This window comes from Sminthopsis crassicaudata, chromosome 4 (assembly GCF_048593235.1).
Source record: "Sminthopsis crassicaudata isolate SCR6 chromosome 4, ASM4859323v1, whole genome shotgun sequence".
NCBI lineage: Eukaryota > Metazoa > Chordata > Mammalia > Dasyuromorphia > Dasyuridae > Sminthopsis > Sminthopsis crassicaudata.
Window position 1 is genome coordinate 50,076,790 of NC_133620.1, and position 27,069 is coordinate 50,103,858.

General features: G+C 36.6%; 1 protein-coding gene across 1 annotated transcript in view; it reads left to right on the plus strand.

Annotated features, from left to right (window-relative positions):
- The window catches only part of DDR2 (discoidin domain receptor tyrosine kinase 2), a 213,320-nt gene that overhangs the window by 153,247 nt on the left and 33,004 nt on the right, over positions 1-27,069 (plus strand). The window contains exons 4-8 of the mRNA XM_074264657.1: positions 14,583-14,685; positions 16,399-16,630; positions 16,847-16,994; positions 19,132-19,237; positions 22,283-22,466. Of these exons, the coding sequence (XP_074120758.1) occupies positions 14,583-14,685; positions 16,399-16,630; positions 16,847-16,994; positions 19,132-19,237; positions 22,283-22,466 (773 nt within the window). The remainder of the gene's footprint in view (positions 1-14,582; positions 14,686-16,398; positions 16,631-16,846; positions 16,995-19,131; positions 19,238-22,282; positions 22,467-27,069) is intronic.

Here is a 27,069-nt window from a genome sequence, read left to right on the forward strand (position 1 = left end):
AATAAATTAAATGAAAATAGTACACTTCAATCTGCTTCTTTCTTTGGATATGGACAGCATTTACCATTGTAAATCTTTTGAAATTGTCTTAGATCACTGCTTTGCTGAGAAGAGTTAAGTCTATCATAATTGATGATTACACAATATTGTTGTAAAATATTCTTCTGGTTCTGCTTACTTCACTCAGCATCAATACATGCAACTCTTTCCAAGTTTATCCATTTTTCAGTTGATGAGCATACACTCAATTTACAATTCTTTATTAAGTCGAAATAGCTACAAAGCCTCAAAGGAAAAAAAAAGTGTATTTAAGTACAACAAGAATTCCTGGAAGAATTTTTTAAAAATATGTTCAAAATCAAATAAGAGTGTGAAGGAAAAACTAGAAACAATTTTTAAAAAGAAAAAAAAAATGAAAAATAAAGGAAGAAAATGTGAAATATTTTATTGGAATAAACAACTGACCTGGAAAATAGATTGAGGATAGATGAAATGTAAGAATTGTTGAATATCACAAAAGCCATGATCAAAGAGTCTAGTCATCATTGAAGAAACTGTCAAAAAAAAACTGTCTCTGTATGATCTTCTAACCAAAGGGTAAAAAGAAATTGAAAGATTCCACCAATCAATTCCTGAAAGAGATCCCCAAATGAAAATTCCCAGGCCAAATTTCAAAGGTCCCAGGTTAGAAGAAAAAATGTTTCAAGTAACCAGAAAGAAACTAATCAGATACTGTGAAACCACAGTGAGGATCACATAAGATTTAGTAGCTATAATGTTAAAAATACTGGAGTACTTAGAATATAATATACATATGTATATGCCAACAAACTGACAATATAAATGAAATGTATAAATATTTTCAAAAATAGAAATTGCTCAGATTAAGAGAAGAAAAAACAGAATTCTTTAGTAACCCTATCTTAGAAAAAGAAATCAAATAAACTATCAATGAAATTTCTAACAAAAATACCGAGGACTAGATAAATTTACAGGTAAATTCTACCAAATATTTAAGAAACAATGAATCCCAATGAAGACTATATAAACTAATTGAAAAAAATAGGTAAAGAAGAAATCCCACCAAATTCCTTTTATGACATAAATACATCTAAACTAGGGAGAGCAAAAATAGAGACAGAAAACTATGGACCAATTTCCTTAATGAATATCAATGTCAATATCTTAAAATACTAGCAAGAAGATAACAGGAATATTTTACAAAGGTCATATATTATGACCAAGTGGGATTTATTCCAGGAATGCAGAGCTGGTTCAATATTAGGGAACTATCAGCATAATTGCCTATATCAATAACAAAGCCAACAGAAATCAATAGATGCAGAATAATAGGAAAAATACAATATCCATTCCTATTTAAAAAATCAGAAAGCATAGGAATCAATGCAGACTTTCTTAAAATGATCAATGTTTTTCTAAAGCCAAGAGTAAGCACTACTTTTAATGGAGATAAATTTGAAGCCTTCTCCATCACTATTAGTCAACATATTGTGCAAGAATTATTAGCTTTAGCAATAAAAAAAGAAAAGAGAAACTGAAAGAACTAAAAATAGACTGTATAAAACAAAATTATCATTCTTTGTAGATGATATGATAAACAGAAAATTCTAGAGAATTAATTGAAAAACTAGTTGAAATAATAACTTCAGCAAAATTTCAGGACATGAAATAAGCCCATGTGATTATCAATGTTTATGTATTCTACCAACAAAACCCAGCAGCAAGACATAGAAAAAGAAATTCCATTTAAAATACTTTAGAAATAAAATAATTGGGAGTATATCTGTCTAGACAAATTCAGGGATTATATGAACATTATTATAAAATACTTTTCCATACAAATAAAGATGTTTTAAATAATTACAAAAATATTGATTGTTCATAGTTAGGCAATGATAATTTTATCTGAATTAATTTATGGATTAACTACCAAACCAATCTACCAAATAATTATTTATAGAACTAGAATAAATAGTAACAAAATTTACCTTGAAGACCAAAAGGTCAAGAATGTCAAGGAGATCAATGAAAAGAAAAGAAAAAAAGTTAAGGAAAATGCTCCAGCTTTCAAATTAGATTACAAAGTAATTAAAAAGAAAGTCTGGCACTGTATAAGAAAAAGAGTGTTAGGTCAATGAAATAGATTAGGTCCTCAAGCCACAATAGTAAATGACCACAGTAATCAAGTAATCAAAGATCCAAGATTTGGGGGTAAAAACTCACCCTGTGAAAAAAGTTGCTGGGAAAATTGGAAAACAGTTTGGTAGAAATTGGGTCATAAAATTAAGATAAGGTCAATGAAAAATTAAGTTATCTAGACATCAAGTGTGTTATCATATTAGGGGATCATGGAAAATCTACCTATTAGATCTGTGGATAAGAAAAAAAGTTTATGACCAAACGAGAGATAAAAAAGATTATGAGAAGTAAAATTTTGATTACATGAAATTAAACAGGTTTTATGCAAACAAAATTAATGGAGCCAAAATTAGGTGGAAAACAGGAAAATGGGTTAAATTTTTATGGTAAGTTTTTCTGATAAAGAATTCATTTTTCAAATACATAGCAAACTGAGTCAAATTTATAAAAATAAGAGCCATTCCCTACTTGATTAATGGTCAGAGATTATGAACAAGTAGTTTTCAGAAGAAGAAATCAAACCTATCATTAATCACATAAAAAAAATACTTTAAATCACTACTGATTAGAAAAATGCAAATTCAGACAACTCTGGGGGTACAATCTATAAGAGTAGTTAACATGACAAAATTATGACAAATTCTGAAAGGGATATAGAAAAGTTGAAACACTATTTTATTCATGGTGGAGTTATGAACTAATCTAAACATTCTGGAGAAAAATTTGGAAGAATGCCCAAAGAGTTGTAAAATTGTGTATATCCTTTGACTTAGCAATACTACTACTCCGGGTCTGATCCCAAAGAGATCAAATAAAATGGAAAAGGCCCTTTGTGTACAAAAATATTTATAGCAGCTTTTTGTGAGGACACAAAATTAGAAATCAAAGGCAAGCCTATCAACTGGGGGATAGTTGAACAAGTTGTGATAACTAGTTGTGATGGAACACTATTGTGCTATAAGAAATGATAAACAGAATGTCTTCAGAAAGCATGGGAAGACTTACATGAACTGATGCAGAAAGAAAGGAGAAGCACGAGGAGAACATTGTATACAATAACATCAATTGTGAGGATGATCAATTGTGAATGTCTTGATTGATTTGACAATGATTCAATATAATTCCAACGACCCATGATGAAAAATGTTATTCAACTTACATGATGGATACTAAATACAGAGGAGGCATAATTATTTTATTTTATTTTCATTGTTTCATTTTGTTTGTGTTTTCTTTTGAAACATGATTAATATGGAAATATGACTGGTATGATCTCACATGTTTAATCAACATAAAAATGTTTGCCTTTTAAAAAAGGAAGGAGAGGTGGAAAAGTGGGAGAGGATTTGGAACTTATTTTTTAAGTGAGTTTTAAATTTTTTTATGTGAAATTGGAATATATTTAATGAAAGAAATAAAAATAATCATATAAAACTCCTCAGAAAAAAGTTTTGCCAACACTTAGAATCTTAGCTCTGTGTGTATGTGTGGGGGGTGTGTATATGTGGGCTTTTTTTTGCATAAGAAGATTAGGTTCTCAGTGTATTAGCCTTCAGGGACCAAGCTTTTTTAAATTAATTTTTATAATTATAACATTTCCTTTGACAGTAAATATGCATAGGTATTTTTTTTACAACATTATCCCTTGTACTCCCTTCTGTTCTGAGTTTTTCCCCTCCTTCCCTCCACCCCTTCCCCTAGATGTCAGGCATTCCTATACATATTAAATATCTTATAGTATATCCTAGGTACAATATATATGTGCAGAACTGAATTTTGTTGTTGTTGTTGTTGCAAAGGAAGGATTGTATTCGGAAGGTAAAAATAATCTGGGAAGAGAAACAAAACAAAACAAAACAAAACAATGCTCATAGTTTACACTCATTTCCCAGTGTTCCTTTTCTGGATGTAGCTGATTCTGTCCATCATTGATCAATTGGAATTGGATTAGCTCTTCCCTATGTTGAAGATATCCACTTCCATCAGAATACATCCTCATACAGTATCATTGTTGAAGTGTATAATGATCCGCTAGTTCTGCTCGTTTCACTCAGCATCAGTTGATGAAAGTCTCTCCAAGTCTCTCTGTATTCATCCTGTTGGTCATTTCTTACAGAACAATAATATTCCATAACATTCATATACCATAATTTACCCAACCATTCTCCAATTGATGGGCATCCATTCATTTTCCAGTTTCCAGCCACTATGAAAAGGGCTGCCACAAACATTTTGGCACATACAGGTCCCTTTCCTTTTTTTAGTATTTCCTTAAGATACATATAAGCCCAGTCGTAGCACTGCTGGGTCAAAAGGTATGCACATTTTGATAACTTTTTGGGCATAATTCCAGATTGTTCTCCAGAATGGTTGGATTCTTTCACAACTCCACCAACAATGCATCAGTGTCCCAGTTTTCCCACAGCCCCTCCAACATTCATCGTTATTTGTTCCTGTCATCTTAGCCAATCTGACAGGTGTGTAATGATACCTCAGAGTTGTCTTAATTTGCATTTCTCTGATCAATAGTGATTTGGAACACTCTTTCATATGAGTGGAAATAGTTTTAATTTCATCCTCTGAAAATTGTCTGTTCATATCCTTTGACCATTTATCAATTGGAGAATGGCTTGATTTCTTATAAATTAAAGTCAATTCTCTGTATATTTTGGAGATGAGGCCTTTATCAGAACCTTTGACTGTAAAAATGTTTTCCCAATTTGTTTCTTCCCTTCTAATCTTGTTTGCATTAGTTTTGTTTGTGTAGAAACTTTTTAATTTGGTGCAATCAAAATTTTCTATTTTGTGATCAATAATGGTCTTTAGTTCTCCTTTGGACACAAACTCCTTCCTCCTCCACAAGTCTGAGAGGTAAACCATCCCATGTTCCTCCAATTTATTTATGATTTCGTTCTTTATGCCTAAATCTTGGACCCATTTTGATCTTATCTTAGTATGTGATGTTAAATGTGGGTCCATGCCTAGTTTCTGCCATGACCAAGCTTTTTTTACACACATAGAATAGTCATCTGGTTAATTAGAGCTCTTAAATATTTATTGTCTCTTTTGAATGCCCTTTCTTCTGTTAGTATGATTCTATTCTAAGATTCTCTTTCTTAGGGTAATAAATTCACCTTTAATTTCAGTAATCCATTCATTGTCAATCTGAATTCTTTACCCAACCATTTCAGAGTTTGACTTCTAACAAATTTTCAGGGACTATATTAGTTTGTGGTAGTACAGTTTCATTTATTCCTGTTTGGGACTTTGGATAGAGGAAAACCTTTTGTGAAGGTATTACCTTGTCCAAATAACTGATTTTTAGTCCAACATGTGAACTTCAATAAGCCTTCTAAGGTTTGAGTCACTTTATTATCCGACTTCTAGTCTTGATGCTCCCTCTCACACTGCATTACATTCATATATTAAACATATTGTCATTCCTCAACTAATGGACATCCACTCAATTTCCAATTTCTTATCACCACAAAAAGAACTGCTACAAACATTTTTGTCCATGTGGATCCTTTTCCATTTTTATAATCTCTTTGAGATACAGACCCTGCAGAGACATTACTAGATCAAAGGGTATGCACAGTTTATAATTCCAAATTGCTCTCCAGAGTAGCTCGATCAGTTTGCAACTCCACCAACAATGCAAATTATACTGTATATAGATATTTTTGTCTACATGTTATATTCCTCAGTAAAATATAAATTACTTGAGGGCAGAGACTGTTTTTCTTTTCATCTTTGAATATCCAATTACAGTACTTTCTAAATAACAGGTGTTTAATAAATGTATATTAGGCTACACTAGAACTGATCCCTTTTGGGTTGTCTCCTTTAATCATTGACCTATATAGTACCTTTTGGGGTTTTTTCTTGTGATACTTTCTGATTTAAACTAATTATAACTCAACTTTGATTCATGTCCTGTTCTTGGAATCCTGTGTTCTAACAACTAACTAGTCTAAGTATCTTTAACTGCTCTACATTGATGTCTGAATCTTAGTCCTCACTGGTGATCTCTTTTAGTTCTACATCTAACTTTACTCCACGTTAATGTTTATTATACTAGATACAATCATTAGGTATGTGCATCTAAATACAAATAAATCTGGAACAAAAGCAAGAGTTAGTACAGAATATAAACTTAAAGAAATAATTATTTTGAAAATACAAAGTAAAAAAAAAAAAAAGTTCTTTTTTTTTCAGACAAGGAAGGGACAAAGCTTTTTTTTACCTAAATTTAATTCATTGAAGCATAAAAACCCCTAACAAACAAACAAATTACAAAAAAAAATAAAACACACAAAAAATTTATTGTGTGCTTACTCCTTTCTGCAGCATCTAGTGATAAGGGCTCAAAAAGAATAAAAGAGAAATGGCAACTCAAAAGAAATAATAAAAACAATACCGTGTAACCACAACACTTCCTGGTTTTTATATATTAAACTCTATCTTCCCTTTATGTTAGGATTCTTACAAGGTACTTATGTACTTATTTCACATCTTTAAAGGAGTTCATTCCTTTCAAGGACTTTGCTCATTGGTTCACACATTAGACTTCACACCTTTGGAGAGCATATAAAAGGATAAGCACATTCTCTGAGAGAAGATTCAGAGCCAGGATTCAGTGGGGAGATTCACAAGTCCAAGAGATTCACAAGTCCAAAGGAAAAGCCTGCTCATGGACTTCCAGGAGATTCAGAACTAGGGTTGATTTCTGGGAGATTCACAATCCCACACTTTTGGAGGCAGAGGCAGATTCATTCCCACTTCAACCTGTGTGCTGGCTGGAGACATTCGGACAAGAGCTCTGGGGAACCAAAGAGAGAGATAGGCCTCTACTAAAGCTAACCGAGCCCAGGAAAAGATTCAGGATTTTGAAGGACACAATAAAGGATTTGGACTTTAACTCCTGGCTGCATTTTGGGATTATTGAACTGAATTGAAACTAAGGCTGCCTCCAGAAGCTCCCCATGAAACCTCCCCCAAGAGAATGATTATAATTTAGAGAAAAAGAGCATTACACCTTTAGTCATAATTTTTTCAACCATCAAACAGAGCCCTCCTCTACTTTTTGTGAAGTTTTCTTTATAACATGAAGTGACTCCATTTGAGCTTTTACAGTGGTCAATCAAGAATGTTCACTTTTTTATTTTTAACTATGTGGCAATCCTTAGGAATTATAACTGAAAATCCAATCTGAGATGGCTATAGATGCAAGGGTTGCAAATGTGGATTTCATGAACTTTAAAAAATTAATATTTTGATAACTATATTTCAATATAATTGGTTTTCTTTTTAATCCTACATATTTTTCTTATGCATTTAAAAAAAAATTAAAAGGGTCTTTAGGCTTTACTGGACTGTTAAAGGATTTCACAATGCAAAAAAGGCTAAGCATCATTTTTTTGAGGAAGTATTTCTATTCTTGTCAACTCTTGGGAAATTGGTGCTTTGGGAGTGATTAAGGAGAGAGAGTGATAGAGTTGAAAATGTAGCCAATTCAACAGGCTTTGGAATCCAAGGACCTAGATTCATAGTCCATCTATGACACTACTTGTGTAGTCTCAATCAAGTCATTTAAATCTCCATTAAAGTCTCCAGCTCCTGAGTTATAAAAGTTATAAAGGTGTTGGACATTAAGGTCCCTTATAATTCCAAAACTATGATTCAATCAATGTCTTCCCAGCTGGCCAAAACAGTAATATCTTTTCAGTCCATGTGGACCTTTTCAATCTACACACTGTGCGATCAAAGTGATTTCAGACTTAATGACAGAAACCACTTCTTAGTTCCTCTAAAAATATTAATAAGGAGTAACTGCTATGACAAAGATGAATGAAGAGGAAGTATAAATAAAGAAGTATTAAGAATCTGTGTTTATAATAATATTCATAATAATTATAGCTTACACATTAAAGGTGATAAGCTTATAATTTTATTATAAATATTGTTATATTTCTAATAGAATATATTTTAACTTATAATAATACTAATCTAGAACATAACTTATTATAAATATAGATAAAATAAACTTATAGCCTTTAAGCTTTACAATTATTATCTTATTTGATCTTCATAACAATCCTTTGGGATTGGTGCTATTATTAATCCTATTTCACAGATGAGGAAACTAAGGCAGTTGGAGGTTAAATAACTTGGCCAGGTTCACACAACTACTGAATCTCTGAGGTTAAATTTGAATTCAGGTCTTTCTGACTCCAGGATCAGCACTCCATCCATTGGGGAACACTAAGTCTGGGGGAACATATAAGTCTGGAAGAAGATAATTAAAATAAATATTGAGTTATCTACCTATTAGACATTTATCTGAATTAATTTCTTTTATTGAATATGAAGGAATATATTGAACCATGAAAAATCCTGTGAGTTTTTTTGACCAGCCTTCCTCAAGAATCTGCTTTAGAATATTCATAATAATCTTTTCTCTCTGACCAGTTACTTATGGGCAATGAGGCACAGTAGTAACAACACAGATAAAATTTCATCTCTGCAAATTCCTTAAACTTAGTTTAAATATCTGGAGATCCATTACCAGTCATGAGTAGATCTGGAAACCTCTTTATTACAATAATTGGCACAGAATTGTGGCTATTGAAGCAGAGGTTTGAGCTGGGCATAATAGCACTATAAACTATTTTGAAAAGGACTCTGCCACAATAAAGGATTCCTTCCATGGTAACGGTCCTGAAAAATCAATACAGATTCTGGCCTAAGGCTTCTTGGTCACTTCTCCTGGAAAAATAGATGCCTTCAGAGGGTTATGTCAAATATAGCTGGAATGTGTGGCCTGCCTTTACAGTATTATTATTATTATTATATGATTTAGAAGCAGAAAGGACCTTGGAGATCATTTAGTTTACTCTCTTGACTTAACAAATGGGGAAAATAAGTTGGAAAAGACAATGAATTTGCTCAAGATTATATGGTAAGTTGGTAGCAGAGCTAAGCTTTAGATTCATACACCATAACTTTAGACCCTGAGTCTTTCTACGATACACATGGCCATGGAATATGGGAATGGACTCCAAGCCACAGAAATAGCATCTCTCAGGTGTTTTTAGACCCAAATGTGTGCTTGTCCTGTGACTAATAATGTAACAACTGCCTTCTGAAATAATAACACAATTTCTCCATAAAACATCATCTCTTTTGGTTAGATAATTCATATTAATAGTTCATCAGTGGCTTGAATTCTTCAGTCAGTTTCTGTCCTGGTCATGCTCCTCTATATTCATTTCAAGGCTTTAGACAATTTGGGATCCTCTCTACAAGAAGCAAAATCCTGCATTTTATGGTCTGAATGGTCCATTGAGGACCATTGAGGGGAGATATTTCATATCAAAATTTCCAGTAGATGTGATATAATATAGTTTTGCATCATAAGAGACATGATGATGATGCTAATAATCAAATATTAAGCTAGCATTTATTTAAAGTTGGAAAGCACTTTTGTAAATATCTCATTTGACTCTCAGAATAACCCAGGGAAATAACCCAGTCATTTTTCAATCATGTCCAACTCTTTATACCATTTGGGGTTTTCTTGGCAGAGATCCTGGAGTAGTTTGCTTTTTTTCTTTTCCAGCTCATTTGACAAATGAGGAAACTGAGGCAAACAGGATTAAGTGACTTGCTCAATCATGTGACCAGTGTCTGAGGCTGGATTTGGACTTTAAGGGTCATCTAGTCCAAATCCCTCATTGTATGGATGAGGAAGATGAAACTAAATTATAGAAATTTGTGAATAATGAATAAGTGCTCTCTGGCCTTTTGCAGTTGAACTAGGCTTCAAAATTGGAAAGCAAACTGTTGGTCACAAGAAGCAGTGGCAAACCACATTCATCTCAACATCCTAGTACAATTGTAAAAGTCAGTAACTTTTTGTCATTCTGGAAAAGTGTCTTCCTTTCAGGAAGTTCAGCCTCACAGAATACGCTTTTGTTGCATGTGATTAAGTGACTCAACAATCGCTTCCTTTGGTTGAGGCAAGACTGCAAAATAGTTATCCTTTCCATTTTGCAAGGTTAGAGGGTGCAGCACTTCCATGACTAAATAAATAAATCCCCTTAAAAATTTTTAGTCCTCCTTTTGTCTGAAGAAGTCTGAATTTTTTCTTTTTCTTATATGGTGTGTTTATAGTATTAAAAATAAAATATGTTGATATTACATAACACTCTGCATATATTTAATTCATTTCTGACTTCCTAAACTTTTTCTGTGTCATCTGTTGGCCTTCACATGTCATCTGTGGTTTTGGCAAAACTCCCCCCCAAATTCCCATTTAATTTCTTATGCCAACCTACTACATATCAAAACGACCAGGGGGAAAGCTGCAATGTGGAAGGGATCATTGTAGCAATCACAGTGTGGCACGGGATGGAATACTGACTAGAACCTGCAGTCCCAAATTCAAGTCTTGTCTTTGATGTTTCCTACCAACATGAATTTTAGCACATTATTTAATCTCAATTTTTTTCTATTGGAAAATGAGTACATTAGAATAGATGGTTTCTAAGATCCTCTTTAGCTCTAAATCTGCAATCTTATAACAAAATAGAGTGGTCTCAGAAAGGTTTAAATTCAGTCCACTCTCCATTGTACCGTATTATCAACATAAAATATTGGAGTTAATCTTGATGATCTCTATGATCCTTTCCCCCTCTACCTTCTATGATTCAGCTTCCATCCCTTGTAAGTTCCAAGGTCTTCAAAGAGGAGAGATCAATGTATAATTTTTTTTTATTGTCAAGTGGAGTAAATTCTTTAGGCATTGATTGCTAAAGGTACCAAACCATTTTCTTCTCAAGAGAGTTTTTTTTTTTGCTGCCCCCTGATGATGGAAATTGGAAGCTTCTTCTTGAAGAAGCCATTTAATACAAGCACAACATGGCTTTCAACAATAGTTATATAAGGTCATGCCATTAGTGTAAGATCAGAAGGGATTTTAGAAGCCAGAGAATTCAATTTTTACAGATTAGGAAACTGAGGCACAGGTTAAATGACTTGACTAAAATCACACTAACATGTACCCAGGTTTTCTGATACCAAAGCCAGTGTTCCAGACTGTCCCAGACTGGAATTTGGGAATTTTGCCTTTTTGTTGAAGGGAAGAATGGGAGGCTCAGATAATTTCAGAACTGTGCTTGCTGTTTAACAACTGGTTAAAACTGGAAAAATGTATACAGGACATACTAATTTGCATTATCAATATTTTCTCCATCATTTTCTCAAGTCTAGAAATCAAGAAAACAATAAATCAAGCCTTGATTTGTAGCATTTGCACTTTCTGAGATGTAAAAATTTGCACTGAAAATTTTAACAATCAGTTCTAATGAGGTAGGAGTCATTTCCCCAGCACCCCTGGATAGTCTCAAAACCAGCTGTCACCCACAGCTGCCACTGCCCTTGGCCTACTATCCAATCCAAGACAGTTTTCCATTTCCTTTTAGCTCCCCCTCAACAGGAACAGATTGAGAGGGACCTCTGTCCAATAGTGGCCGTTCTTTTAGAAATTCAAAGGCAGGGTACATCTTTCTGAGGCAGTCCTGAGGAAGACATATTAAGTCAGCATTGGCAAATGGTTGGGGGACATCTTTCACCCAAAAGATGAAGACTTTGATGGCATTTCTTCCTGAAAACACACACTCACAAACTATAAAGAATTTTATTCTGTAGTGTTTTTCTTTGTTAGGCTGAGATAAGGAGTGAAAATCTGACCACTTGTTTTGGGACTATCTTTTGCCTGGCACATAGCAGGTGATTAACATTAAATGTTAATTGCACCTACTCTATGCTAGACCTTAGGCAAAAGTATTTTTGTGAGGAGATATTGTGGGAAAAATGTGTTCAGATACTGCAGATACTCCACAGAATGAGCCAGTTTCCATTTGGGCCTTAGGCTATTTGGTCTACTTCCCCCTTGGGAATCTTGTAAATATCCTGAGGTATCCTCATCCTTTCAATGATAGTTATAGTTTGTGTTTTTATCAGTCAATCAGCAAACATTTACTAAGCACCTATGCTGAGGGAGATACAAAGACAGAAATGAACCCATCCCAGTCCTCACAGGCATTACATTCTACTGAGGGAAACATCATATATACATGTGCTGTCAGTATATATAAAATATATATTTAAAATGAATATAAGATTATTTCAGAAAGAGACCAGGACCAGGACAATCCTCATGGAAGAGGAAGGACTTGGAGCAAACTTTTGAGGAAACTTGGGATTCTATGTAGCTGGAGGAAACTAAGAGCTCATTTGAAGTGTTTATACAACCTGTGCAAGGATAGAAGGATGGAAAGGAGATGGGACATGAAATGTGAGAGGAACAATCAGAAATTCAATTTGGCTGGAGCAAAGAGTACGTGAAGGGGAGCAATTAATGTGCAATAATACTAGAAAGGGAAGTTGAAATCAAACTGGAAAAGATTTTAACTGCCCAAGCAGGAGAGTTTGTTTTCTGATCTTAGAAGCAATAGGGAGCCACTGAAGTTTCTTGACTTATCTGAGATGCTATAGTTACTGTGTGTGTGTGTGTGTGTGTGTGTGTGTGTGTGTGTGTGTGTGTGTGTGTGTGTTGAAATTGAGATTTGAATTTGAAATTCAATTTTAATTCCATTGCTTTTTCTCTATTCACCATGCTACTTTAAAAAAAAATTAAACTGGCTTTACTACCACATGTATATCCAAATTCTGATGCTGGGTGTCAGGAACTTCTAGAGCCCTCTCTGGGTTTTCTTCTGATGGATTTTGAGCAGCATCCTCCCCCAAGATGACCTTTTCCCCTCTGAATCTACACTCGGCAACCTGGAATCTATTAGGGGAACATGAGTATAAACTCTTCATGGGAATTTATATGGGAGTGTTGTATGTCTGAATTGATCTTAGAGATTGGAGACCATGCCTGGCTAGATTTTCAGCTCTTCAAGAACAGAAATTGTTCATGTCTTGTATCCTCACTACTTTACAGCTTTATAGCTAACATTTATAGAGTAATTTCTATGTATCAGGTACTATGGTAAGTGCTTTATAATTCTTATCTCATTGGAGCCTCACAACAACCATATGAGGCAAGTACTATTATTATTCCCATTTTACAGATGAGGAAGCAGTTCTAGTGAGGTTAAGTGATTTGCCCGTCACATAGCTGGTAAGAATTTGAGATAGGATTTGAACTTTGCTCTCTTGACTCCAGGTCTGATGCTCTAACAACTATCTCCCCTAGGTGCATTGTGTCATTAAGTAGCTGGAGTATTATTGTCCCTATTCTGTTGTTAAGGGAAGTTAAGAGGGTTTTATGATTACAGAGCTAATAAGTGGCAGAGACAGGAATTGACCTGATTTTCATTCCTGTATATTTACCACACTGCCTCTCCAATAACTTGGAAAAGAATGAAATAAAGCAGTTTATGATTCATCCTGAGTCACCTCTTAGGTTGGTTTTGAACTGGCACTTTGGCTTCAGACTTGGCAAAGGAGACAGGGAAGAATGGACAAAATTTTGTTCTCATTCATATTTTTTGAAAAATCTAATGTTGAAACCCAGAAAATTTTCTTTTCAGCAGCTGTATTGCTAAGCTCCTCAAGAGTAGAGAACATCTTTTCCTGTCCTTGTATTTCAGAGTTTCACACAGTGCTTGGCACACAGCAGTTTGATTAATCAATGCTTATTGGCAGATTCAAGAGCAACACTCTTATCACTTTCCATGACATCTCTGTAATGGATGGAAGAGAATGTTGCATTTTCTTACCTGAACGAACCAAAGAGTTTCTAGAGCTCTTGATCCAAGATGGAACTGAAAGAGGAATGTTGCTAAGAATGATGACACTTGGAATAGTGGTGGTAGCAATGGGATAGAGGACCAGCTGACAGCAGGGGAGGGAACATCAGGGAGGATTGGTAGCCCCAAGGCTAATCTGACACCTTGTATACAGGCATGGTGGGAGAAGAGTCTAGTCTTGCTGTCCTAGGTGTTTGAGGCTCAGAGGGGAAGAGTTGGGACGAGGAGCAGGGTAGCCTGGCAAGAAATCCCTCAGGGTAGTGGCTAGGAGAAGTAATGCCTAAGAAAGGTGAAGCTTGGTGGTGGAGAACCATAAAGCAAGGCAAGGGGGAGCTCTCCCCATAGAGGAAACTTGCCCCACCCCACTGACTGGGAACCTTGGGCAAAGGTGATGCATCCTGTCCTGCTTATGGCTCTGGACCTTGGTGAAAGAGAAGTAATAAGCTAGAAGACACATCCCCAACTAGACCTACCCTGTGGATAGATGTAAATATAACGGGGCCCATCTTTTCCCTGTTACCATGGTGATGCTCCTCTTGAGCTGAAGAACAAAAGCCTCCCTCATTCCCTGCCTCTTCTGTTTGGTTCCTCCCTATCCAGCCGTATGCCGTTATCCTTTGGGAGCATCAGGAGGCCACATTCCAGATGAGGACATCACAGCTTCCAGCCAGTGGTCAGAATCCACAGCTGCCAAATATGGAAGGTGAGGACAATTACCCAAGCGGGGAAAAGTCCCTGGGGTCCTTGCAGATATTCCCCAGATGTGATGATGGGGGAAGGGCAGTTGGTGGCCCTGCTCTACTGTATCTGGTGTCAGGAAGCAGATGGGAGGTTCAGCACTGCGGGCTGGATCCTGCTGAGGACCCAAAGGGGTGCTGCTCAGCATCCCCACTTGTCACAGCACATGAGTTCCCGGAGAACTATTTTGTTTGTCTTCCATCTATCATGCTCACATGAGCTCCGGGGGCCCAGAGGGAGCCCACAGAGCTTCTGTGATGGGAAACAGCCAGGCTGGGCAGGCAGGACTGTTGTTTATACAGACAGGCAGGCAGACATCTGGAGATCTGAATTCTGCTCCTGGCATCTCCTAATGAATGGGTGGTTATATGACACAACACTCACCCCATCCTTAACCCCTTTAACATTTAACTGCAGATTCCTTCCCAATAAACTGACAAAATCCTCACTTAGGATGGAATGCAAAACCATATTATAAGACTAATTCACAAAGAATTTTGACAAGCTCATCGTACCCCACAGAGAGAGGCAGTGAGTTTTCCTCCTATGCATTTTAGTGACTGCCTTAATGGTGGAATTTCAGGAACCCTAGGAAATACCCGGATGAGAACCTCTTGTACCTGCTGAATAATGCCTGAATCCGAGCATATTAGAGAATCATCTTTTTTAGTCTAAGTCAAAGGTTCTTAACTTTTTTGTATCATCGACTTCTTTGATTGTCAAGTGAAATCTCGAAAATCCCTTCTCTCAAACTAATGGTTATAAATGGATGAAATAAAATCCAAAGGATCAGAAAGAAAACCAATAATATTGAAATGTTTTAAAAATAGGAAATATCGTTTAAAAAATGCTCATAAACCTAGCTTAAGGCTTTTATCCTTCTTAAAATGCAGCCCTCTCTTATACCCAAGAAGTAAAATTCTCAATTATTATTCATAATGAATGAATGAAAGTATGAAGGGAAACTTTTATAGGGTAGTAAGGGTAGAATATAAGGATATTAGATCCTGGAAGAAGGGGAAAGGGAATGATTAGGGGTAGGAAGGGCCCTAAATAGAGAGGCTGAGGATAAAAGTTGGCAGATGGAAGGCTAACTTCCACATTATTTCACAATTTTGCTGAGAGCTGGCCCTGACTGAAGAAAATAAAATGAAACCAACATTCTTTAGTACTTCCCTAGAGTATGTGGGCCAGTGGATCTTTGCCAGACTGCCAAGCCCACCATACCACACCCACTGTAAAGAACACTTGACTTGGCATTGGAGCATGACTAGCCCAGCCTCATTAAGCTCAAGCTGGGAGGGCAATATCTGAAGGGACCCAGTAGAGGGTGGAGATGGAGCAGGGATGGAAAGGTGGCCATAAGGGAAAAGATCTTATTTCCTTCTGGGGCTTTAAATTAGGATGGGAAACAAGAGCTGCATGTGATCTGTGTCCCTGGTTCCCTGGTTTGGACTGTGTCTGGGCAGTGGGGTGCTCTGGGGGAAGGGAACAAGCCATATGCAAATATGTAGTGGTGGTGAGACTACAGGCTCCTCCTGTGGGTTCCATGTTGGTATTCCAGACCATGCTCTGCCCCAGGGACTGGGTAGCTTTCCACTGTGGTTGATATTAGCAGCCATGTGGTTCAACAGTTGCCCACTCTTTTCCCATTCTATTCTTCTTCCCATTGCCCTAGGCTGGACTCTGAAGAAGGGGATGGAGCCTGGTGCCCAGAGATACCAGTGGAACCGGATGATCTAAAGGAGTTCCTACAGATCGACCTAAGGAACCTTCATTTTATTACCCTCGTGGGGACCCAGGGGCGTCATGCAGGGGGTCATGGTAATGAGTTTGCTCCTATGTACAAGATAAATTATAGCAGAGATGGCACACGTTGGATCTCTTGGAGAAACAGGCATGGAAAACAGGTATAGAAAATGGTGTCCCAAGTAGGGATGAAACACCTCAGTTGGGGGGAAGAGACTTCTGATAACTTGGAAAAATTTCTCTGAGGAGGGAAAAATCTGGGACAAAAAACTTGTTGGTAGTCACTGTAACCCAATGAAATGAAAACGAATGCTCCAGTTGAACGCAGCTTTGAAAGGTTCCATCCCCTCTCTACCATTCCTCTTCTGTTTCCTCAGGTGCTGGAAGGAAATAGTAACCCCTATGACATTGTCCTAAAGGACCTGGAACCACCCATTGTAGCCAGATTTGTCCGTTTCATTCCAGTCACCGACCATTCCATGAATGTCTGCATGAGGGTGGAGCTCTATGGTTGCGTCTGGCTAGGTAGATCTTGGGAACGGTTGGTGTTGGGATGGAGAGGAGGGAGGGGTTGGGTGATGGAAAGGCTGGGAAGCCTCCTTGGAATGTCACTATACCTCTTACCAAGAGATAAGAGGTGGAATTCACCTTCCACCTTCATCTTGAAGTAGTCATTCAACATTCTTCTTTCCTGTAGGACTTTTTATAATTTGGGTAAAATATAAGGGTTTTATTTTCAGAGGTTATCCCAAATAGCTGCCAAAGCATAGACGCCACAGTTCTAGAGACAGGTCTGACCCCTAAACTCTTTGCATAGCTTACAAGTATGAAAGTTAGTATTACCCAATAATTTTCATGGAACTCAAGGGAAGAGCTTACCAATCAATAATAATTAGCAGATTACTGATCTTTCTGACTTCAAACCACTGAGTTTTGAAGTTTTGAAAAGTATTTTCATATTGTGTTTCATGTGAACCCTGTTATAATCCTAAAAAGTGGGTCAATTATTATCCCTATTTTATAGATGGGGCAACTGAAATTGAGAGAACTTAAGCTACTTGCTAATAAGTTACTAAGGCATGATTTTAACTCAGGTCTTTCTGATTACAAGTATAGCACTATATACCATCTAGTTACTGATCAATCAATAGCTGCTATGTAGATTGTGCCTTAAGATTTGCAAAGTGCTTTATATATGCTGTCTCAGTTAAGCATTTATATTGTGCCTACTAATTTCCTGATCCTGGAGACACTAAGATAAAAATGAAATAGTTCCTACCCTCAAGGACCTTCCATTCTATTGGAGAAAACAATATGTATAGAGAAGGATATTCAATACACAGCATAATGAAAGATCACATAGATTTGGAAGTTGTTACTTAATATTCAAGTATCAGATAGCATCCTTTCCATGATGGGCAATCTTAGGAAGCTGGTCACTATAATGATTCAAAAATCCTGAATGAGGTAGGAAAAGACTGTAAAGATTCAGATTTTCCCAGAGTAAGAGCAGGACTGTCTGACTAACACACAAGCCTAACCCCTAAGCTGTAACTCCTCCTATTAATCAAAATGACCCAACTTTCCTATAGTTCACAAGGCCCAGGGTCCTTAACTGTACTCTCTCTGGCACTTACCTTGATTGTATGTTAGCCTGCAGGGATCACCAAAAAAAGAAAAAAAAAGCTGACATTTTACCCCTGAATCATAGTCTTGGAACATCATAAAAGCAAATTTCTGGCTCAGATTATGGGTGAGAAAGGAAATTGGCTCTGAGTTCCCGCCACTCATCCTGAAATGCTTTCAATAGAGGCTGGGAGGGAAGTCTGTTTATGAGGGAAGATATGGGCATTAGGTGAGAGAAACTTTTATTTTTACTTGACTATGGGCCCCAGAAAAATTTGCCCAACAGGGTCCCACCTGCTTTTTCCCACTTTAAATGTTGCTCCTTTTTATCAAGGAAAGAATGTAAAAGCATTGTAGCCCCAAATAGACCATTTTTACATCCGTACAAAAGCTTAAAAAACAGTGACTCATATGAGAGGAGTTTTGGTTTTTTTTTTTTTTTCCCAGAGCTCAGTACTGACCCTTCACTCTCCACCAAGAAATGGCCTGGCTCTGAATTTATTAAATGTGACTCTATAACTGTTTTATCTGGGGATTTTTCATTCCCCCTCCTCTTGAGTTATCAGTCCTCCTATGCACTCCAAATATGTTGTGCATTCCCTTGAATTCTCAATCAAGTTCTCAGGGATAACCTGCTTGAGTCTCAATTCATCCCTGTAAAAAAAAATTATATAGCAAAGTAGAAAGTTTACTGTATAGGTTCAGATACCATTGATTAGCTGTGTGGCAACAAGCAAGTTACAGGATTATAGACTTTAGAGGAAAAAAGTACCTTAGAGAACATGAGAGGGTTCCATCCCCTTATTTGACAGATAACTAAAGTCCAGTGAGGGGAAATATCTTGTCTAATGTAATAATAAGTGGCAGAATTGAAATCTTAACTTTTTTTGTGATTCAGAAAAATAATAATGCCCACCCTGCCTAAATTGAATATAATGAGATAATGAATGTAAAAGCACTTTGTAAATTGTGGAACTTAGTAATGGATTACTGTCTTTTTCCTCAAGGTAGTGATACACTTTGTTTCCCTCAACAGATGGTTTGGTGTCTTACAACGCTCCAGCTGGACAGCAGTTTGTACTCCCTGGTGGTTCCATCATTTATCTGAATGATTCTGTCTATGATGGAGCTGTTGGGTACAGGTAAATTCTATGGAACTTTGAAAAAAATTGAGGCAGTAATCATCAGATTACTAGCGTAGTTGCAAAGACTAGGAATCCATCACTCAGGCAATATTTATTGAGCATTGATAAGGAATCTAGCACTGTTCTAAGTGCCAAGAGATATATAGCTTTGTGGGAGTAGAGAAATGATATGTTTTGAGTCAGGAGACCTGAGTTTGAATTCTAGCTCTGACACTGATGAGAAGCAGAGAGGAAGCAGGACCCCTATCTTTGAAGATCAAGAAATTAGTGAATAAATCTCTCCCTGGACCACATCCCTTTGAAAGCACCAAAAACTCAAACTTATTTAGACTGTTGTGAAAGAAAATTGTGAAAGTAAAAGGACAAAAAAGATAGAAGCTCAGATTAGTCATTCCCCTTCCTATTCCCCCTAAAGTGAGCTAAGCTCAACTCTAACATAAAATCTGAAGTCATGAAGTAGGATGGGAAAATTAGCAAATAACAACATTAAAGGCATTTGCTCACAAAAATCTGTTATGGTGACAGGGAAGATCAAGACAAAAGCTCAGAAGAAGAAAATTACATGAAAACATATACAAGCAAAGACACAAGGAAAAAAATACAGATTGGATACAAACCTAGTAACTATTACTGTAAGAGCTAAAGAAAGATTAAAAAGAGCAACAAAAATGATTTTAAAAATCAAATAAAAGCAGTGGAGGAAAAATGGACAAAGAAAAGAGGTATGCAAGAAAAAGGAAAACAGCATCATAAAAAAGGCACAAAAATACTGAAAATAATTTCTTAAAAATCAAAATTGGTCAAGTGGAAAAAGAAATGCAAGAAAATATTGAAGAAAAGATCTCTTTAAAAATTAGAATCGGCCAAGCAAAGGCTAATGGCTCCATGAGACATCAAGAAATAATGAAACAATCCAACGACTAAAAAAAAATTAGAAGAAAATGTGAAATATCTCAGAAAAACAACTGATCTGGAAAATAGATCAAGAAAAAGATAAAATATCCCACTGAGTATTACAATTGTTGTAATCAGCAGACAACTGGTTTATTTCTGTGACATCATTCTCTAAATCCACTATCAGATGCATGTGTTCTATGATAGAGGAGAAAAAGGCAGCTGGTTTAGGGCCTTGCAAATTATTGATCTGATTTGATTTGAATCTAACCCAAGTGAAAAATTTGTTTATTTTTCTTTTTTTAAATAATATTTTCACAAATTTTCCTTGGCAATTTATATTCAAGGTCCAAAACTGGGATGTATTTGTTGTGAACAACTTTTGTCTATTATCTTAGTCTATTAATCTGAGGAACAGTGAATAAATCCATTGCAAATTTTGCAAGTTGGAGACCACATTTTCTAGAACTTAGTACTGCATTATATGTTAACTTTTCGGTAAGTTATTTTGAAATGATTGGATATTCTGAAGAACTATGTGGGACACAGCTTCAATTTGTGTGGATAGGAATATGTTTGCTCTGAAATTTCATGATAAACCTTTTCATTTATGATGTCCACTCATCTGTGAGTACAAGGTGCAGAGAATCAAGAGAAGATAGAAACTTGAAAATAATAATTCATCTTTCTCTTCCTCGCTTGCTATTTTGTTACTATCTTCTGTCCCTCCTAAATACCTCCATCCATAATAAATATCCATAGGTCATTATCCTTGGGCTATATATGTTTGAAATGAGTTTTTTTGCTGATATTACTTAGTAAAAATTTTTCAGCAATTTCAAGCAATTGTAAGCTCAAGAGTAGGCAGAAATTTCCAGCATGGAAAAGAGCTTCCACAAAGCCATATACATATGGGATGACATAGAAGGATATAGTTAAGAGCACTCTTCATTTAGCATTGCATTGACTTCTGATTTAATAATGATATTTTTCAGTCATTTAACAAGCATTTATTAATCACCCATTGTCTACTAGACAGTATGTTAGGTAAAGGAGATACAAAATAATTCACTTTCAGTTATTTTAAAACATTCAGCTATTGTGTGTGAGTGGATGAGGCTGGCCTGGGCAGAGAGGAAATAAGGAGGAAAAAGGAAAATTATCTACTTCAAAGTTGACACATTGAGAAATTATGTCTGACAGAGGGAAATGCAAAAACAGCATCACCAAAAGCAGCCTGAGGCCACTTAAAATGGGGGTAAGCAGCATTACACATCAGAGTATGACCCTGAGTCATCAAAAAGACCAATATTTCATATATTCTATTTGAAAGAAAAGGAAATCTATAACACATCTAAGAACTATTTCCATCAAAAATGGTTAATGTCACCTAATACTCCTTGGGAACTCTCAGGAAGCAAGCTCAGCTTGTACAATTCAAATAAGCAGCTTTAAACCAAACAAGACAAAAAGTTTATGTACCACTGGCAACCTTTTTGTTCCATCTCCTTCACTTATTCTAAGACTATTAAATTCACAGCAGTAGGGGATCATAGATCTAGTGATGGAAAAGACCTTAATGAATGTCTAGTCTAATTCCCTTTTTCTTGACAGAAGGAGAGGAGTGTTCAAAGTCACTTTTCCAAGATCACATGGGTAGCAAGCATTGGAGATAGGATCTGAACCCCTGTATATACTTTATGCTCAATCACAGCCATTTCTCCCAGAGAGAACCTTCTCATCAGTCCCCTTTTTACTTGTCAACATTATGAATGGGTTTTTTCCCAGTATAGTAATGGAGGCAATTCCCTATAAGCAATAACAATTGTATTCACTTCTCTGTGTGTTAATCTTGCAGTGCCTCAACCTCTTCAGAGTTAAACATTTTAAAGAAATGTTCTGCTTTATTTATCTGGAAAATTCACTTATCTGAAATGCCTCCTTAGTTAACCAAATAAATGACTCATGGTTGTAAAATGAATTTTTTTTGACATTTTCTTGAAAAATCCACAACTCTCAACTCTCTATTCTTGAAATTATTGGAAAACCTTTGGTGTGTAACAAAATTTATATGGGAAATGTTTGAATGAATGTAATATTAACTCCAGGCTCTTCTCTCCTTTTCCCCTCCTCTCTTGGGCTGGCCAGCATGACAGAAGGTCTGGGACAACTAACAGATGGCGTCTCTGGCCTGGACGATTTCACTCAGACCCACGAGTACCATGTTTGGCCTGGCTATGATTATGTGGGTTGGAGAAATGAAAGTGCCACCAATGGTTACATTGAGATCATGTTTGAGTTTGACCGGATTAGGAATTTCACCACCATGAAGGTCAGTGAACATCAGACTTTGGGGAGCTTTTCTAAAAGGGCTAAGAAATGGCCCTGGGCCTTAATGGGATGGGGAGAGAATGGGATAAATTCCTCTCTGTCTAACTGAGGTAACTCAGTCAAAATGAAGAATATTTTCTAAATTAGTGAGGAAAAGGAGTCACAAAGAGATGAGCTAAGACTATCCATGGGTTAGCTGGCAAATGAAATGAGCATCTTTGACTCAAAGGGCACTCTGAAATAACTGGTATTTATTATAGAGAGATAGAAGGTAGCACGGTAGAAAACACATTGAATATGGAGTAAGAAGATGAGTTTTTATTCTCGTTTTTTTTAAAGTTAGCATTGGTGTTGTGCACCACACAATTATAAGATCAAGTATTTAGAGCTGAAAAGGGCCTTTGAGGTCATTAGTCCAGTTTTACAAATGAAGAAGCTAAGACTCACACAGGTTTAGTGATTTGCTTTTGGTCATCACAGTCCATAATCTGAATAAACACAGCCCAGATCCGAATCTTTATTCTTTGACTCAAAGTTCACCATAACACAATCTTTAATCACTAACATTTTAAAAAATTCATACCTTGAAAGCTCGACATCTTCTCTGCTCCAGTTTTTGAAGAAGAGGTGGGCTTTCTGGACAAGACTGACTCCTTTACTTGTGTTTGCAGCCATGTCATGCATTTTTCTTCTGGGAGCTTTCCCCCTTTCATTATATTCATGTTTATCCCTTTCCTTTTTTTGCCTGTTTCTACCTGTTTTTCTTTCTCTCTTTTCTGTCTATGTTTCTCTCCCTGTTCTCCTTCCTTCCTTCCTTCCTTCCTTCCTTCCTTCCTTCCTTCCTTCCTTCCTTCCTTCCTTCCTTCCTTCCTTCCTTCCTTCCTTCCTTCCTTCCTTCCTTCCTTCCTTCCTTCCTTCCTTCCTTCCTTTCTCTGTCTCTGTGCCTATCTCTCTCTGTTTTTCTGTCTCTGTTTCCCTCTGTCTTTTTCTGTCTCTTCCTGTTTTTATTTTTCTCTCTGTTTCTCAGTATCTTTCTCTCCCTCTGCCCTCTTTTGCTTTTCTGTAGCTTTTTATATTGTTGATATTCTTTTCTTTGAATTTCATGACACAGCTCTCTCTGGATCTCTTACCTGTGGGAATACTCCTTTTCAGTTATCCATCTTATCCTGATTCAACATCCTTTTACTTTTTCCCCTTGGCCCTTAGCCTGGAGTGTCCCTTAAGGATATATATCCTTGACTCTATTTTGTTCTCTCTCTCCACACTGAATGTCTTATTAATGTCATTCACTCCCATGGAAGAATTGAAAAGAATGATTATTTCTATGCTGATGACTCCTAGATCTATAAATCTAGCATTGATCTCTCACCTGGGGGCAGCTAGGTGGTGCCACAGTGCAGAGAGCACAGGACTTGGAGTCAGGAAAATCTGAGTCCAAATCTACCCTCAGACACTTACTAGCTATATCATTCTGAGCAAGTCATTTAACACTGTTTGTGGCTCCTCATCTGTAAACGAGCTGGAGAAGGAAATGGCAAACCACTCCAGTATCTTTGCCAAGAAAACCCCAAATGGGGACACAAAGTGTCAGCCACAATTGGAAACCCAACCCACTTATTTTACAAACGAGAAAGCAAGGCTGGAGAATTTAAGTGACTAACTCAAGCTTGCGAAGTTGACATTTGAAGATAGGTTTATTTAAAAATTTGTTATAATACTTTATGTATTGCCTCAAACACACAGTGATTAACCAATGTACACTGACATTTCTATAATGGCTTAGGGTTTACAATGACCTTTCCTCACAACATCCTTGTGAAATAAATAGCACAAATATTGTCACTATTTTGAGACTGAGAAAATAGCTCAGAAAGGCTCAAGGATTTGCTCAGAATTAAAAGAGCTTGCTTTTCTAACTTCATCATGTTAATTCTATTAAACTGTACATTAACATCCATGGGCTAAAAGTGACTATTTGCAGATTGGCATGTCACATGTGTAAGTGATCAGATGGGGCCTGTCCCAGAACAGAGAGCTACTGTCTTTCAGAAATAGTTAAGTCACCCTAGTAAAAGGCTCAGCAAATGTCTAGGGTGAGCATATACACATGTGAATGAAATTCTAGGCTGTTTATTTGCATTCCAGAAGAATTCCTCAAAACATCTGTCTAAAAGATTATCACCTTCCCCACAGGCAACTTTTCTATTTCAAAACTATCTGAGAAAATTATTGTAGATGTGAAGGGTGTTTTTTGATTCTCTCTTTTTTCTCTCTTTTCCTGTTCTCTTTTTCCTCCTCCTCCTTTTCTCCTCCTCTCCTCCTCTTCTTCCTCTTCCTTTTCTTCTCCTCCTCCTCCTCCTCCTTCTTCTCTCTCCTTCCTCTCTGTCTCTCTGATTCTCTGTTTTTCTCTGTCTCTGTCTCTCTGTCTCTCTTCTTCTCTGCCTCTCTCTGGGTGCCTGTTTCTCTGTCTCTCTTCCTTTCTTTCTGCTTCTCTCAACTTTGCATAACTGTTGCTCAATAAATGGAAGCAGCTGTTTTTCCCCCCCAAGGAAGGTGTTAACACATGTTTTCCTTATTTGAACAGCTGGAGAAAGCCCAAAGGAAAACTAGAAAACTTGGGAGTGTCATAGATGTAACCCTATGGGGATCTCACGGTCCATTTAATTCAACTCATTTATTTCACGATAAGGTAACCAAGGTCTAGAAAGACTCAATAATTGCCCATGGTCATGTGAGTAGTGAAAGTCAGAAGTAGGATCTGAACCAATGTCCCCTGATTCTCCTTAATTTATTTTCTTTATGAAAGGAGAAAAGTATGCATTTATTAATTGCCTACTGTGAGCCAGATACTTTACAAATCTTATTACATTTGATCCTCACAATAGCTCTTTAAGGTTTTTGTTGTTATTCAGTCACGTCTGACTCTTGGTGACCCTGCAGGGGGCTTTCCTGGCAAAGACACTGAAGTGTTTTTGCCATTTCCTTCTCTAGCTCATTTTATAGATGAGGAAACTGAAACAAACAGGGAGATGGATGTTATGATTATCCCTATTTTACAATACAGGACAGACAGAGGTATGTGACTTGTGCTAGGTCACACCTCTAAAAAGAATTTGAGGCCAGGTTTGAACTTAGGTCTTTCTAATTCCAGGACTAGCACTCTCATCATTGTACTACCTACCTGCCTTTATGACATTACCAAAGAGTCTACTCTGTAGTTGAATGATTTTCTTTTCCAGTTTTGATCCCAGCCCATTTCTATATGAGTGATTACACAATCACAACCCAAAGATGGCAGAAATCATCAAAAAATATTTGATTGTTCCACTGTTTCATCATTAATAGAGATTGCTACAATAGCTGACATTTATATAGTACTTTGTCAGAGAAAAAAACCAACCACAAAAAAACCTCTCTTTGGGCACTCAATAAAGTGCTTTAGCTCAAAGAGATTCTTAAAGAGAGCATGGTAATGACACTTAGGCTGTGTCCCACAGGCAGAATCCATCAGTTGATTTTTATCTGACAAAGTAGGAAGTGAAGACATTTTAAACTCTATAATACCTAGTCATTTGACATTTATTAATCACTTACCATATGTAATTCACTATTCAAGATGCTGAAGAATCCAAAGATTTGAAAGCAGTATCATACAGAGGAAATAGCAGTGGTTCCAGAATCAGAGAAAATGGGTTCAAATCCTGCTTCGAATACTTCTTATTTGATTTTCCCTAATAGAAAATTCAAGGAATTAGACTTGTCTAACTTGCCTCAGATGGGTCTGAGGTCTCTCTTGAATCCCAGTATCTCATCCTATATTTATGATGTTCATATTGTTAAGTTGATTGGAGTAAGGGAAAGACGCAGGTAGGTTGCTCACTGGCTAGAGTGTTGGTCCTGGAAATGGGAAAACCTGAGTTCAAATCCAGCTGTAGAGTTTTATCAGCTGTGTGAGTCTGAGTTAGTCACTTAACCTCCATTTGCCTTAATCCACTAGAGAAGAAAATGGCAAAGCACTTTAATATCTTTTCCAAAAAAAAAACCCATGGACCATATTAGTATATTAGGGTTCATGGAGTTACAAACGGTCAGATTGTAACTGAATTACAGCAAAAGGAGAGGAAAAGTTCATAAATAACCATTATCCATGTAACACAGATTTCCATTGCTCTCACTCCCTGGAATGCCAAGTAAATTATTTTTTACCATTTTACCCCTGATCCCAAAGTTCTCCAAAATCCTTAAGGGAGTCCAGGGCATTAAATTCTTTGTACCAGCCTCCACCAATAGTGATGCTTACCACTATAAGTGGGGATCCCTTGTACTACTGTTCCATTTAGCTGCTAATAGATTAGCTTTTATACAAAAATATTTACTCCTAAAAATATAATCTCAAATATAGAAACATACTCCCTTAACATATGGAAGGCACAATCCCCCTTTCACCTTGTACCTCCTCAGTCCTTGGGAAAGGGAGGGGAAAAGGATTAGATTTATAGCTTATCTCAGTTTCTGTAGAGCACAGTCCCAGCTTCAAGCCCAGAGACCCTCTCTGATTTGAGTCCCAGACTTCTCAAGGCTTCCATGCAGTTCATGCTATCAGG